At 46.3% G+C, this 16,869-nt stretch overlaps 1 protein-coding gene across 2 annotated transcripts in view; it reads right to left on the bottom strand.

Annotated features, from left to right (window-relative positions):
• LOC147661202 (serine/threonine-protein kinase Nek1-like) overlaps positions 1 to 16,869 on the bottom strand; it is a 1,124,062-nt gene that overhangs the window by 890,480 nt on the left and 216,713 nt on the right. For both annotated transcript variants that reach the window (XM_086951243.1, XM_086951242.1), the window contains exon 7: positions 13,604 to 13,658. In XM_086951243.1, the coding sequence (XP_086807369.1) occupies positions 13,604 to 13,658 (55 nt within the window). The remainder of the gene's footprint in view (positions 1 to 13,603; positions 13,659 to 16,869) is intronic.

Raw genomic sequence — 16,869 nt, 5'->3', positions numbered from 1 at the left:
CGTTTACACTTTTTGTTACAGAACGTGATGGTACAGCATTGTCTGTCCTCACCCAAGATCAAGCAGGTTCATATAAGCCTTGCGCTTATTTTTCGAGTACATTGGATTCAGTAGCCCAGGCACTCCCTGCGTGCTTAAAGTCTGTAGCAGCCACAGCATTAGCAATCAGACAAAGTGATTCAATTGTCCTAGGGCATCAGTTAACAGTACAAGTTCCACATTCTGTAGAAGTTCTTTTAAACAGAACCCAGACTCAACACTTGACTATAGCACGACTGACAGGTTATGAATTGACGCTATTCCAGCCTCACATAGAAATCCGACGTTGCAGCATCCTGAACCCCGCAACATTGTTACCTACAATTATGACAGATCCAGCCCCGCATGATTGTATAGGAATCATTAATGCAGTTACAAAGCCTCGACGAGACTTAACAGATGTTCCACTGACAAATCCAGACCTGACACTTTATGTGGATGGTTCATGTATGCGAACAAGTACAGGAGAATTAGTGGCCGCCTATGCAGTGACCACTGAAACCGAAGTAAAAGAAACACATCGTATTGACACACTGTCCGCTCAAGCAGCAGAGCTTATTGCTCTGACCCGAGCCTGTATTCTAGCCAAGAACAGAAATGTCAACATATACACTGATTCCCGTTATGCGTTCGGAGTTGTACACGACTTCGGTATGTTATGGCAAGAACGAGGTTTCCTGACCTCTCATGGTGCCAAGATTCAACATGGTCCCCTCATTCAAGCACTGTTAGAAGCAATACATCTGCCTTCAGGCATATCCGTCATGAAGTGTAAAGCACATACTAAAGTTACAGATTCTGTTTCCCAGGGTAACGACCTGGCAGACCAGACAGCAAAACATACAGCACTGACTCACACTCAGACAACTGACATGACAAAGACAATAGGACCGACAAATTGTATGACAGTCAGGGATCCCACACTAGATGTAATCGATATTCAGGCACATGCTACTCCAGATGAAATAAAGAAATGGACTGAACTAGGAGGGATTCAAACAGAACAAGGTTGGATGACGAAGGGAAAATCTACATGGTTTCTCCCTGACTCGATGGTTCAAGTCATGATTAATACAGCACATAGTCCAGCCCACCTAGGAGAAAAGGCAATGCTAGACAGTTTACAAAATCTTTGGAGCAATAAACACTTACGAGCAGCAGCAAAACAGAAAGTGCGTACTTGCATGATCTGTTGTCAGTTCAACCCAGGTAAAAGCGTCCCTGTAGAGCAAGGTGGATTTCATCCTCCCGATCACCCTTTTGAAGTCCTCCAGATGGATTATATCCAGATGGACCGTTGTCGAGGATTCAAATATGTCCTCGTAATTGTTTGTGCACTGTCCCGTTGGACCGAAGCATACCCCGTCCCAGATTATACTGCTCCGACCACTGCCAAGCAGCTGGTTCGTGAATTTTTCCCACGGTACGGCTTGCCTCGTATCGTGTACTCAGATAACGGTCAGCCATTCTCATCTGAATTAATGAAGCAGGTTTCCCTATTGCTAGGATACCAGTGGAGATTCCATTGTGTCCGACATCCCGAAGCCGCAGGCCTTGTTGAGAGGCATAACCAGACATTAAAGACACGCCTTGCAAAAATATGTAAAGAGAAAGGGGTCGACTGGATAGTCGCCCTGCCAGTGGCACTATTCTACATGAGAATGGTTGCCCATTCGAGATCAGGGCTATCTCCGTACGAGGTGGTCTTTGGTAGACCACCGAATATGTGGGGGACGCCCATTCCAAAAAAGATTACTGATGTTGATAGTAACATGTTGACAGATTATCTTGCCTCCTTGATGTCTGCACTCCAATCATGTCGTTCACAGGTTGCCGCAGCTTTCCCCGACAACACCGATGTAAAGCCACACGACGTCCGTCCTGGCGACACAGTATTAGTTCGCAACTTCGACAGAAAGAGTCCGCTGGAAGGAGCCAAAGACCGTCCTTCTTACAACAAGGACCGCAGTGAAGCTGGAAGGCAGAAAGGGGTGGGTCCACACGAGCCATATCAAGAAATACAATGAACTGAAACCTGATCGAGGCTCGTCCACCCCCACCAAAGACTGTATCAAAACTAGTGACTTTACAGAATCTGAACGAGAAAAAACTCCCCAAGAGGAGTACTGTAGGAAGCTCCGATCTAGCAAGTCAGACAGTTTAATTGTTTAAGTCCTCCCCTAGGTGAATCAGTTAAATAGTTTCTGACATGTATCCCCTAGATCGAGATAGAGAGAGAGAAAGACAACTAAAGAAACGTACATATTGCAAATCACTACGTAGTCACTGTATGGTGACATTATTAATTATGTTTTTTCTAAGTGTTCTGATAATCATTGCGAGCATCTTGCTCTCCATCTATTACCCTATTTTCAAGCGTGAACAATCTGCTTATAATGTTTCTGCTGAACATTCTTTTAGTAAGCTACCTCCACATGAACTCTCTTACAGACTTGCGCTGCGCAACAACACATTCATTAGTATGTTACATCATTCCCATCAAACTAACAATGCTACAAACTGCTGGATATGTGGCCGACTCCCTCCCTACCAGAAATACAAGGGAGCTCTGCCCCTCTTCCCGTACCCGTTCACTCACAATGGCTCCTGTGGTGCCTGGTTTAGAATAATAAATTCCGTAGATCCTGATATTGCTGTTTTCAAAGGGAGCTGGGTTTGGGGAAACTTGAACTTAGTTCTGCTTAATGCCTGTTATCCTGACAAGAAGGGACTCCCCATTAGAATAGGAACTGATCTAGAAAACGAAGTTTATGGACTAGGTAATTACACAATTAACCTTATGATCCTTACAGTTGAATCCGAACCTGCTCCAGTCCTGCCCGCTATGTCAGTACTACCAGTCACTGGTGAATTATGTGTCAGCAAGAAAGGTTCAGTACACTTAGGCCATAGTAAATGTACTATTGTGGTCGAATTCAGTGATCAAGGCAAGTCTTCTTTTAGAGCTACCCGTCATTCCTATTTTGTTTGTGGTCATACCGCATACATACGCTTACCTCCAGATTGGGATGGTACCTGTTACATTGCATTCCTTCTGCCACCTGTTTTTCTAGCTCCTCCTGACTATCACAGAAATACAAATCTAGCAAAGAATAGACTCAGAAGAGATATCTCACTTGTCGACTATACAGAAACAGCATGGGAACAGTACACTGATTTTAATAAAGGATTCTTTTTCTTTTTAGGACCTGTTCAGAATAGTAAACTGATACGCAGATTAACTAGAACCCTTGAAGCAGTAGTGAATGAAACTGCCTCCGCCTTAGGTAACTTAACAGAAGAGCAGTCCGCCATGCGGGTTGTTGTTCTTCAGAATCGTCTTGTTATTGACGTCATCTTGGCAGACAGAGGCGGAGCCTGTAAGGTCATCGGGTCGAGTTGCTGTATTTTCATTCCCCAAAACGCACCATCTGTATATCAAGCTATTACACGTCTTCATAAAATTGCAAATCTGATACATCAGAATCCAGGCACCTGGACTTGGTCCGGTTGGTTCTGGACAACGTTAACTGCTTGGGGATGGAAGATCCTATCCTTCCTAGGCATTGGCCTAGTCCTAGTATTCGGTTGCTGCCTGTGCCTACAGTGTGGGCCAGCGATTTGTGGACTGTGTGCCACATCATGCATTGAACATTCCAGTTTACTCTCAAAACGTGAAAGAAAGAAAGAAGAGCAAATGATGTTGCAAGAACAAACTGATCGATTCATGAGGATCGATATATCATGAAGGGTCCGTAGGGAACAAGGAGGGAATGAGGAAATATAAATTTTATGGTCAAGATTGTGTTCCCTAGCATGTACCCCACCGACTCCATGTACCAGCTTAAAGTGCATGTATCTTCCCTCCTGTGCCAGTTGCGAAGACGCAAACACATTTGCGTCCAACGTCAACATGTCCTCTTTTAGACCCACCCTGAATGGGTTGAATAGTCCGTTCCTAAGTATGCTATGCCAACGTCTTTTTGTAGTGTACCTTACACGATTTTCAGCTCTGGCAAAGTAGGCCCTGAATTTCTGCCATCGAGCCATTTTTCTGGCTTCTGACTCTAAAATCCTCAGCCCCGGCTGCCTCTGTACCCGTGAACTCTGACTTACTTCTAGCGCGGCCCACCGTGCTCAGCTCAGCCTGCTGCCTGCCAAGACTGACTATAACCTTCGAGTTATCTGTTCCGCTCCTCGAAAATACATTCCTGCCTGCTAGCTTCAGTAAACATCTCCCTCATCTGTAGAGCAAAGGGCCAACCTGTCTCCGTGCAAGTAATTCATAGCCTCTGTTACCAGGCTCCCATGGAAGGCCCATGCCCCCACGTTTCTCATGCAGACACTCAGGCGCTTATACACGCACTCACAGTCAGTATAGAATAGCTTCTGCCCTAGAGACCTTTCCCTCCAGATAGTATGGTTCCCAAACATCAGATATCAGATATGATAGAAGTACAAGTTGATCTGACATGCCAGACTTCTGTCTCTTTCCGTCAGTGTAAATGTCAAGTTTCCTGCACCCTCCAGATACACGTCATGCAGCTGCGCGCGCATCCAAGTTTCCGATTTCTGCTGACATTGCAACATTTCTGTTAGTGCCACCCCTTCTGTGACACCTATCTGGTGACGTTTCTAGCACACACCTCTAGTTCACGCCTTCTGATTACGTATTGCTAACACGTGGTTACTGTTATCTTGTCTTCTCTCAGCTGTTACGCCTACCACATGCTTTTCTATGACAATGAATTAAGTATATAAGCTATGTACCGTCAATAAAATGTGGTGCGCACTCTTCTATCCCTTCCTGAACCCTGTGTGGTTGCGGGAACATGATAGCTAAGCTATGACCATTCCTTTTTAAGGAATAAAACCCCTAAGAACTCTAACACCACGGACTCTGCCTCCTTCTTTCTGATTGAGTTATTATTGATTAAGTACTTACCTGCATAGAAATTAAGAGAGTAAATTAAATATTTACGACAGAGGGACGAGAAGTAGCAAGAAGACCTAATGATTTGGCGGGAGTTGTGTTCCTCTGGGTTGGCAGAGAGGGAGTCCTCCTTGCAGGATACAACTGATGGCGAGGAGAGTGGGTTGGATGTTGAAAGTGGGCCGCCCCTTGCCACGGAGTGAAAGGACTGACCTCAGTTATATGCACAATGTGAAGTGGTGCTATACCCCATGCTCCCTCCTCACTGTAATATGCTTTTGGATACTTATGTGACCCCATGGTATCTTTCCCCCCGGATGCGACCATCTGTTCTACGTGCCATTGATAATATCAACAATATGCCTATGTACGCTATATTGATGCCAATTTGTTTATGTATTTGCATAATACAAGTTAAACATTTTTTTTTTAAATCTCTACATACAATGAGCTTGCCTACTCGCCCTTTTTTACTATTTTTTTTAAAAGGTTTTTATTTAGGCACAATTCAGGGCAAACATATACGAAACAGTATTCATCTTTGTCTGCAGTTTCATATATATCAAGGGATAGCAAATTAGTGTAACATATCCAGATATCTCTAATTCAGACCCGTACCCACAACCCAGTCCTCCCCGTCATCCGCAATACAAGGGCTTCATCACAAGGCAAAAGAATCTCCATCAAGTTCTGGTGGTTCGCAAAATGTCTCCTCTAAACTTATTCCAGGCCCCCCAGACCTTTTCCCAATTTTGTGGGCATCCACGATGTATAAAGACCGCCTTTTCTGCTACCATTGCCTCGTCCATATCTTTACACCACTTGTGAAGCGTAGGCAACGTTCCTGACCCCCACAACATAGCAATATTCCGTTTCGCCATCATCATACCAAGCATAGCCCAATCCTGTTCCTGATGGTTAAGGTCATTTGCTTCCCATACATTCAATAGGCAGCGCCTCGGTTCCAGGAGGACCGAGATTTCTAGTGCTTGAGAAACAGTGCACATTATTTTGACCCAATAAGCCGCAATGTGGGGACAATCCCAAATAGTGTGGTAAAATGTGCCTTCTCCTCCACAGCTGCGCAAACAGTATTTATGTTCCGCTGCCCCCATTACGTGAAGAGTTGTCCTGGTGTAGTATGTGCGGTGCAATACTTTGAGTTGGACCAGTCGGAGTCTGCACGGGATCGCCGTCTCACAGGGCAAGGACAGGGCTTCCTGCCACTCCGAATCATCAAAGTCACCCACCTCCTGGGACCAGGTCTGTCTCAGCTTGGATGTGGGGTCCGGCAAATTATTGATCAATTTACGGTACGTTAGGGAGGTCGCCTTATCTGTCATGTGTTCCGTCAGGAGCATATCTTCCAGTGGATTGGCTTCCTGTAGTATAGTGCCCGGTGGTATGGCTGTCTGAAGCGCATGACGGATTTGCAAATACCTGAATTTCTCCGTCTGCGCCATGCCATATTGTGTTTGAAGATGCTGAAAGTCGACCACCATTTCCTTTTTCCAAAGATCCCCCACCACCGAGATGCCAATATTGTCCCAGTTTTGGAAGCCTTTACTCCTGCGTAGGAAGCCCAACTGTTGGGAGTCCCACAGCGGCGTCATCTGCGTGATTGACTCTGCACATTTCAGTCGCGTATGCGCCTGGTACCAAATATGTATTGTGTGCTCGGCGGGTCCAATCAGCCCTGGAGGTTTACGGCGCAAATAGAGATTAGCCATCAGGCCTCTTTCTTCCAGATTGTGCCTGTCCACCTGATACGCCGGCTCGTCCTGTGGGGGGTGCAACCAATAATTTATTAACTTAAGGTGCAAGTTCGGTGGTGCTATCCCCCCATCGTACCAGCTACGCACGAGTTTGTCCTGTGCAATCCGCGCTGGTTTATTCCCCCACAGTAAGCTGTGACCTCCGCTGCTATAGTCTTAAAATAGGTTTGTGGGACCAAGAATGGAGTGTTTTCGAGGACATAGAGGAAGCGCGGCAGTGCCATCATTTTATAGAGCGCTGCCCTTCCCAGCAGTGTTAGGGGGAGGGAGCGCCACACCGCAACATCACGTTTGAGGCGGTTCAATTGGGGAATTAGATTTTTGTTATAGAACTCAGTGGAATCAGATGTTGCATACATTCCTCTAAATCCCTGGGCAGACTATCTAATGAGTTTCTGATAACCAAAGATGAATTCAGGATGGAGGCGTTTTTGGACTTGGTGCAACCTCCACTGGCAAGAAAGCTTTACATTCAACTGAGACATGGCTCCCTACCAGTTGGAGAATTCACTTCAAGATGGGCTAAAGCGACGAAACCTAACTGTCCTGCCTGTAATTATGACAGGGAAGACCTTACACACGTCCTCTTTTTCTGCCCAGCATATGGCGAAATTCGGAAGTGCTGGATCATCCCACTTTGCAAGAACTTGGGCTTCAGGCACTGTGCTCTGGCCCGTAGAGTCTTAACTTATGATACTACCCCCCCCCCCACCATTGTCTTCGCTGTTTCCAGGTTTCTTCTCGGTATGTGGAGGAGAAGATCTGTTATAATGCACAAGGACTAAGGGACGACCGCTTCCATTCATAACTACTACTTTGATATCTACTGTTTAATAACTTTTTAACTTGATGTATTTATATCTTAACATTGTGCTTGTACATATTTTATTGCACTTTTATGGTCTATGACCGAAATAAAGTTATCAAAGAAAGAAAGATGTTGCATACAAACCCAGATACTTAAAAGCATCGTTAGTGACACGCAGTCGGCAGTCCGCAGGCAGCCGCGGAGGCGGGCCAACCAGAACATGCAGGACTGACTTGGACCAGTTTATCCTGTATCCGGACACCCTACCAAACTTCTCGCAAACATTCAGCAACTCCAGGATGGATTTTCTAGGGGAGGTGAGATATAAAAGTATGTCATCCGCATATAGAGATATGCGGTCCTCCCAGGTGTCAGTCCATTGGAGTCCTCTGATAGAGGGCTCCCATCTAAGCCATGCTGCGAGCAGTTCCAGTATCAGCACGAACAACAGGGGGGACAACGGGCATCCCTGTCGTGTGCCTCGCGCCAGTGGGAAATCCCTGGACATATGCCCATTGGCTGCTACTTGCGCCAACGGGTTGTTGTAAAGTAAGCGGATCCAGGCGCTGAACTTGGGTCCGAATCCCAAGTGTTGTAGCGCAGCAAACAGGAACGGCCATTCACCGTATCGAACGCCATACTGGCGTCAAGGGAGAGGATAACCGCAGGTTCTTGAATACAAGACCGGCGAGCAAGCACCGCGTGGAGTCGCCTCAAGTTAAGAGCGTACTGCAGTGGGGCATGAATTTTGATTGGTCGGGCCCTACCAGGGACGCAAGATGTGGAGTCAGTCGCATCGCCAGCAGTTTGGCTAAAATCTTTGGTTCGGCGTTGATTAGTGAAATCGGGCGGTACGAGTTACAATCCGTTGGCGGTTTGCCCGGTTTATGGATTGCCACAATTGTGGCACCCACCTGGAGACTATTGTGGAACATGCTCAGAAGGAAGGGAGCTGTCACCTGAGCGGTGCGTTTATATAGTTCGAATGTGAAGCCGTTGGGGCCCACAGCCTTGCCGGACGCCAGGGAGCCAATGGCTATCTCCACTTCCTCGACTGTGAGGTCAGCCTCCAGTAGCAGCGCCGCCTCTGGTGTAAGCCGTGGCATGGAGAGATCTTTTATGTAGCCGTGTGCTTCCTCAACTGTGAACGCAGTACAGGAGGCATATACTGTCTTGAAGTGATCAGCCAGTGTATCTACGATATCTCCTGGAGCCGTCAGCAGGGAGCCATCAAAGGCACGCAGTTGTGCAATAACCCTCCCCGCTTTCTCCTTTTTGACTAGCCAGGCTAGCATTTTTCCTGCCTTATCTCCTAGCTCATACACCCTGTGTCTCGTGGCCTGGAGTCTATCTAGGACCGCCACCTTTTGGTATGCCACATATTCGGCCTGTTTAAGTCGCACTCGTTGTGCAGTGAGAGGAGTCGGGCTGGCTGCATGTAGAGCCGTTTCTTCCATCAAATCTGCTTCCGCCTGATCGAGTTCAGCCCGCTTGTTTCGTTTATGGCCAGTAATTAATGCTATAGCTGGACCACGAGTCACCACTTTGTAGGCTTCCCAAAGGGTACTAGGGGAATCTACAGATCCTAGGTTTTCCTGGAAGAAATTTGTAGTAGTGCTTAAGATACCCTTCAAGACCTCAGATACTTGTAAGTAGCTAGGATGGATGTGGAACACACGGCGCCGGAGTGTCAGATGGCGCGTATAGGTGAGCAATATTGGCGAATGATCGGATATACCCCTGGGGCGGATATCTACCTTATCTATTCCACCCAGTCCGTCCGCTGTTACCAAAAAATAATCTATACGTGTGAGACAATCGTGTACCACGGAGTGGAATGTGTATTGTCTGATAGTGGGGTGCCTGTATCTCCATGCGTCTGCAAGCCCTAAGGCGTCCATGAGTCCCGTCATACGACGGTTGTGTGGCCTCGTCAGTTTCATGGGGTGCCTATCCAATGTACCATCCACAATATCATTAAAGTTGCCCCCTAACACCATCACCGCCACCGGTAATTCAAGTAGGAACGCCGTAAGCGCCGAGTGTGCCGTGGCATGCAAGGACGGGGGGATGTACACAGAGACGAAATTTTAAAAAGTCCCCTCCCATTGGCAAGTAATGGCTGCGAAGCGGCCCTGGTCATCAATCCGCGTCTGATGTATTATAAGTGGGAAGTTCCTGTCCATGGCCTTGCAAGTAGATCCCATCAGATGCATTTCTTGCAGAAGGGCTACCGCAGGTGCGCATCGTTTTAAATACTGCAGCACCAAGCCTCTTTTCACCTTATCCCCAAGGGCCCCGTACATTCCAGGTCAACATAGTCAGCGGAGTCCCCGGGGTCGGTTGGGTCATAGAATGATTAGCGTCCTGTGTAGTGTGTGCAGACATATATCACAAAAACAAAGTTTATCATCTCTCTGCAGTATCAAGACATATCGTTGCAGAAGACACGCAGCTGCCAGTTCAGTCATACAGGCCCTGAAAGACCATACTAACCAGACAAAAACAGAGAAGCAGACAGCAATACTAACAATTTCTCCTGTAAGCTTATGAGCGAATCGCTGTCCTCTCTTATCATTAGTGCCTCTAAACATTTTGAACAAATCAAAGGAACTAACAACTCTCCCCTCCCCGAGCCCCCCCCCACCATCCCTGCCTCCCTGCTTAGCGGTTCTAAAACTGCCCGCCACCCCAACTCAGCAGAGCGCTTTTCCCCTCCCAAACACAAGGTACTTGCTTATCAGGGGCAAGAGGTCCAGTGGAGGCCCCAGCCCTTCTCACCCTCCAGAGTCCGTCTCAGCCCGCCACCACAGCCAGTCCAGCCGCAGTCTTTCTGTATGATTGTACGGTTTGATGGTAGTCTTGGAAGTGTTGACAGCGTCGCTTTGCTGCTTACTCCTCCTCATGGTTTGGTGCTTGTTCTGATTCCAAGTGTCTTGCATCTTGCGTTCCCGGGACGTCCTCCTCTTCACGCCGGCGGTGTTGTCTGTTCCCACAATGAGGTTTCTCCACAGGCCGCCACCCCTCGATCCAGTCTTGCGCCGCCTTCGGTGTATCGAAGAACCACGTTCGGCCATCAGCTACCACACGAAGTCTCACAGGAAATAGCATGGAATAGGGTATTTCCTGTGTCCTAAGGAGCTTCTTGACTTCTAGGAAGCTTCTCCTGCATCTGGAGACCGCTGCCGTGTAGTCAGGGAAAAAGGTTATAGCAGAATTTTGCAGTTGAATGGGAGGAGATACCTTTGCGGCCTGTAGAATCGCGTCCCTATCCCTGTAGTTGAACAATTTTACAAGTACCGGTCTCGGGGGCGCCCCCGGTTTTGGCCTGCCGCCGGGCACCATGTGTGCCCGCTCCACTGAAAAGAAGTTGGAGAGCCACATGGGTTGCAGCCTTGTTTGTATCAGTTCCTCCACGTATAAATCCATTGCTTGCTTGCCCTCTGTCTCCGGAATGCCAATTATACGCACATTATTGCGTCTTGCGCGACCTTCCTGATCATTAAGCTTCTCTGCAAGCAGTCTGTTTTCTTTTTGGAGTTGGGAGACAGCTATATGCAGGTCCGATGCGTCCGTTACTAACTATTTTGTTACTATCTCTACCTCCTTCACTCTGTCCTCCATCTTGTGAAGATCTGCCCATAGGAGCGAGACGTCGGTGGAAATGGAGCCAACTGTAGTTTGGACGCTTGAGAGCGCCTTCATAATGTCTTCCAGTGTTATTTTTTTTGCCTCTCCTCCGTCCTGGTATTTGCCTGTAGACGTGCGCGACTCCGACTGTGGTGCAGAGCTTTTTTCAAAGGCAAACTTGTCTAGTTTGGCTTGTGTGGAGTTGTTCCTGGGACCTCTGCTGGCCATGTTGCTTTTTATGTGGAGTGGACTACTCCCTGCTTAGCGCGAGACTGCCTTCTGGCCGCGTAAACTGTAATGGGGAAAGGAAGTTCGTCTGTTAGCGTGTCCTTGTGTCCAGTTACCGCGTGTCCCGAGTTGCAGGCCTTCTTTTCTCCCGTTGCTCTGGCAGGTTCACAGGAAGATGGCTCCCAGTCTTGGGTCACCCCGCGTCACGAATTCTATCCTCACGTCGCGTCTCTGTCTATTTATGTATGCACCACTGCAGTGGAATGGAGAGCTTTATTACTGGCTTGCCGCAGTTCCCGGTGGCAGGGCCCCAACCGTTGCTGGAAGGGTACAACAAGTCTATGAGCGTTGTAGTGGTGGGGTGAGTCTGGGGAGCAGGTAGTGCCCACTAGAAGACGGCCTAGAGATAGCGACAGCTAGGGAGCCACACTTGCCTCAGGTCTCTCCAGCTCAGGCACCGGGGCTTCTCAGTAGGCTCAGATGGTGGACGGTGGCGCCGTGATTGGGTCCCAGTGGGTGTTAGGGGCAGCAGAGATAGCGCTACTACGTTCGGCACCCGCTGGCGCATATGCGGCGTTTTAGACCCTGTGCTGTTCGGCCCCCAGTATCAGCGCACCACTATGTCCTCTCCGGTGCATTTGTATTGGTCTCTGGCGGTAGTGAGCACCTGTCGCCACCGCTCCTCTGCCAAGTCGATCGTTGCCACAGGTCCTCCCAGCACGGGCGGAACGACCGCCCCGCGGGTCCCGGCCGGCGGCAAAGGTATTATACCACCTTGGCCAAATTCACCACTGCAGGTGTACAGGCACGGCTCACACTCACCGCCGCTTCTGCATAGGAAGGTCCGTCTTGGGGTCTCGCTGCGTGCGTTGCACGCCGACGGTTCACTGCTGCAGGGTCTCCAGCTGGCTCGGGCCTCAGGTCGGCACTGCCACAAACTTTAGTCCCCGGCCTCTGCCTCGCGGGTAGGCCGCTACTCAGCCCTCGCAGGTTAAAGCACTTCCCGGCAACGGATGAGTATCGGGATTTCACCAGCTTTCTTCGCTCGGCAGCGGACCTCGACACCAGCCCCCGGAGGTCAGTAAAGTGTCGGATGGGCACTCGGATTTATTAAAGGGCCGCGTTATCCACGGAGCTCTTCAACTAGACCGCCATCTTGCTCGGTGGCTAGCCACGCCCCGTACTCGCCTTTTCTCAAGGGTTTTAAATTTTCTGAGTCTCTGTATCTGCTCAAAAGTGGCAATAAACATGAATTTTGACCCAGCTGCTCATCTTGGTATAAGACAGATTGTTAAGTCAATATTGGGTGACAGAGCAGTACAGCTAACATGGATCACCTGTGGCCAATACCGAAACTTCTTGGCTTCTTGTCGTAGAAATAAGTAAAAAAAGATGGTAGCACAGCTGTTTGAGAGACTTCCCACTAAAAGACAAAATCAAACAAGAAACCATGTAATTTGGGCAAGGTCAACACACTGCCAAGGACAGGCAACAGAGGAGAAAAGAGATCATGGAAAATGTGTGCAATCTATTAGAACAGGTGTACAGAGATGGTTTCACTTAAGGTTTCACTGATTTGTAAAAGGGCTATTGCAAAACTGGTAACTCCAATAAAGTAAAGTCTTCGGAGAGCTGACCAGTAACAATGGCCTACTTCCAACAAAGCTTATGACTTCATTCAAATATTGCATATTGTTTCGGTTTTTAGATTTATCAATCACCATTTATACTGTAGGGTTTTGGGTACTTTGTATAGTTTAAAATTAAATGAAGGATTGTTTTATTATCTCTCCATTAAATGTGTGCTGCCCTTTTATGCATACATCAACTCCCATACTTGGCGCTGATGGAATTGAGGAGCATGATTTGTAACAACTGCTGAGATCAATGTAAGGACGGATCAGTGTAAAAGGAAGAGCTTCTCTCATCTGGCACTGTGAAAGGGGACCCAGGAGTGAACCATTCGGAATTTAATCTGCAGAGGCAGTTGTTTCTGAGCTGGTGTCCTAACTCTGAGGGTGATGCTTCATCTAACCAGCAAGAATATACAAAACTACTCTTGACTACATTTAGCAATGGATTTCAAGAGCAGCAAACTGAATAACACGCATTAATAATTTTAACTGTCCACAAAAATATGCATTTACGATTTATGTTGGGTTTTATAAATATTTGAAGGAGCATACTTACTGCATGTTTCAGTGTGCACATTTCATAAAGAACACAACCCAGAGCCCAAATGTCACTAGACAAAAAAAATAAAATTATAATTAATATCAAGCTATTGTAAAACATGGAAGAGAACATGGATCATACAAGAATGATATAATGATTAGGCTAAAGATTATTTTCAGTTGTGCTAGTAGGAAGTGATGAGGCATAAACCCAGTTCTGTTCTTTTTCCTCGTCCCTTCCCCAACACCAAGGATATCTCCATAGTCTATTTTAGGGAACTACTACTGTTTTAACACTTATGTATGCAACCATATACGTTACTTGTACAGAAGTTTAAAGCATAGAGTGTCAATGTTCTTACAGCTTCAATCAACAATAAGGCAGTTACAGTAGCAAATTCATTTGCAAAGCTTATTGCAAAGTCTGAAGAGTATCTTCATCTAGGACTGATCTAAAGCAGCCAAAGAACATGATTTGCAAGGGGCAAAGCCTACATCTGGGAAAATTAAAGGTGTGGTGGGTTGTCTTTGAGTAAACTGCAAGGTCTTGGAGTACTCTGAAATAGAGGCTGACAGAAGGATGAAAATAGATGCTAACTGATTAGGGCTACGATTTATCAAAAAGGTACTGGTGGCTCCTGGGTGATATCAGTTTTGAGCGTTTTACTAAACTGTGAGGTATTGTTTCTGCTCAGATGCACAGCAGGAGTATGGACGCAGGCAGTAACATTTTTCTTCATTTTCTGCAGTAATACTGTTAACACATTCTTTATTGTGTAAGTTTCATGTACAATCAGACATAATAATTATTTCTTAAAACCACAGTTCAAGACAATAGTAATTATTCATAAAATCGACTGTCAATATTTTGAAAGCATTCAATGTAAAGATTATCCAGTATTTGTACTTTCAACCTAATTCATAGCCAAGCCTAGATATTTCATAGCATGTTCAATTTTTTTGGTGTTGTACCTGTAAAACAGTATAACGTTGCCTCGGAAATTGTTACGACTCCTCTTGCCCAGAAAATATTTTTTTGATATTTCTTACGCAAGTCAAGCAAACCTAGTCGCGCACACAGTACGAGTTCAAAAGATTCCTGACCTCTGTTACAGAGCCAGCAAAGATTAGTCTTGAATTTTTTCTTTCCAACAGCTATCGAATTCTTGTAAAGGGAATAAGAGTCTAAAACGTACATAAGATTTCTTTACTCAAGTGTTTATGTTGAAATCCAGCTAGACTTGTCTCTACAGTGTGTATGTAACTATTGTATATGTATTACTTTTGTATGTTATAAATTTCTCTATGTCCTTTTGGAAATAGTATGCTTTTATTTCTTGTTTTAATAGTAGCTTACATTGATCGCGAGGCATTTGTATTAATTCTTTCAAGGACTGAAAACTTTAAACTGACAGCACTTTGATGATATAAGGTTCAGGGAGTAATAACTCTTGATCTGGCTTTACCCACTCTTCTTTAATCAATGATTTTAGGGTGTTCATTCCAGATACATGACAGTCTATATAGTAATTTAATTGATTAATACTAGTTATTGTCTTAAGAGACGTTAAGAGCTATCTCAAATCATAAACGGCACTGAGAAATTAAAGTTCTTAGACTGAGAAATTATCAATTGTGGTGGGTTTTCAGTGTATTGTACCATAGGGGAGAATTGGTTATAGATAGGCCGCCCACCTTTTAATCAATCAATCAGGAGTTTGTACAGCGCGGTTACTCACCATGAGGGTCTCAAGGGGCTGCTGACCCGTGTGGTCGTGGAGGTTCAGTCGAAGACCCGGTTCTTGAGGTCCTTCATGATATGGAGGGGCAAGGTGTACCATGTCTTGGCGGCGATGTAGGAGAAGGGTCTTCCTCCGGTTCTGGTCTTGTGAATCCGTGGGACAGTGGCCAGGGCAAGTTGAGCGTAGCAAAGTTGTCTGGAGGGTAGGTAGAATGCTAGGCGGTGGTTCAGATATGCTAGTCCTTCATCGTGGAGAGCGTTGCAGGCATGTGTGTGGAGCTTGAAGGTGATTCTCTTGTTGATTGGGAGCCAGTGGAGTTGAAGGTGTTGTGTTCTGTAGTTTCCTGAGCCGTTTCTGAGTGGCGCAAGGGTAGAGTGTGTTGCAGTGGTCAAGTCTGCTGGTGATGAGTGCATGGGTGCTAGTCTTTCTCGATTCTGTGGGGATCCATCTTCACCATATTTCATTAAAAATCTTTTTATGGCTCCAGTTGCACTTGAGGTTTTGCTTTTCAAGTGTTTTATGTGTGAATCTGAATTTACGTCTTTGCCCATTTTGACTGCAAGGTGTGTTTAAGAATGTAAATACTCAATCTTAGTTAGAAGTCCTGGCCAGTTATATTTTGGGCTTTTACATCCAAATTACATTACTTTTGTCTTACTGTAATTAATTTGAAGATTGGTTTCCATATTATGGGCCTTATTCACCAGTGAATTGCGTTGCCCTTGAGCCATGCAACTGGGTGCAAGAGTGACAACTCATAAAGCAGATATATCAGGCCACTCACGGCCCCCTTGCATGGCCCTGAATGGTTTGATAAATCTAGAGTAACGCAGAGCAAATCGCCGTGTTGCGTTATTCTGCCACAGGGAGGCGTTCCATGTGTGATGCTTTGGTGTTCCGACAGAACACCCATAGATTTTGAAGCATTTCCAGATTTACCATTACTGGTAGATCTGGGAATGTCAAAATCCTACGCCACCCCAGGGAAGGCATAAAGAGCAGAAATATGCTTATTTCTCCTTGTTTTTCCTCTTTCTAGGCGTGCTGCACTTAGCAGCACCCCTAGAAAGAGGGAAATGCCTCAGGGGATTGTTGTTGTACAGGAAGGTGTCCCTTTCTGCGCAAAAACAATCCTGCTTAAAATGCATGCACCCTTGCACCATAGTGTAGGGGTGCCTGTGTTGGGGTTAGGCAGCACATTGTACGCCAGCACTGGGAAATGCCAGGAATGCGCTGTATTATGTTAAATAAAGCGCACTCCTGACCTTTCCCTGTCACGCAGCAAGGTGGCTTACTGTGATGAGCTGCATGACATTTTAATAGAGTTGCCCCTATACGCATGTAATTGATTCAACTGCCATTGCAAGCCATTTTGGGGGGTCATCAGTCTAAGCCAAGTAGAAATCCTGTACACTAGCATGTTTTGATGCATCTTCGTTGCTTTGTTGTAGCATTTCTGGTATATCTGTTATGTTGAGAGAGAAGAGTAGCAGTGTCAGGAAGTACCCCTGTTTCAAAAAGTTGTTTGTAGTGAATTTTG

Source organism: Lissotriton vulgaris, unplaced genomic scaffold (assembly GCF_964263255.1).
Source record: "Lissotriton vulgaris unplaced genomic scaffold, aLisVul1.2 SCAFFOLD_228, whole genome shotgun sequence".
Classification (NCBI taxonomy): Eukaryota; Metazoa; Chordata; class Amphibia; order Caudata; family Salamandridae; genus Lissotriton; species Lissotriton vulgaris.
The sequence above is the reverse complement of the archived record's forward strand: the minus strand, read 5'-3'. Positions and strand labels throughout refer to the sequence as shown.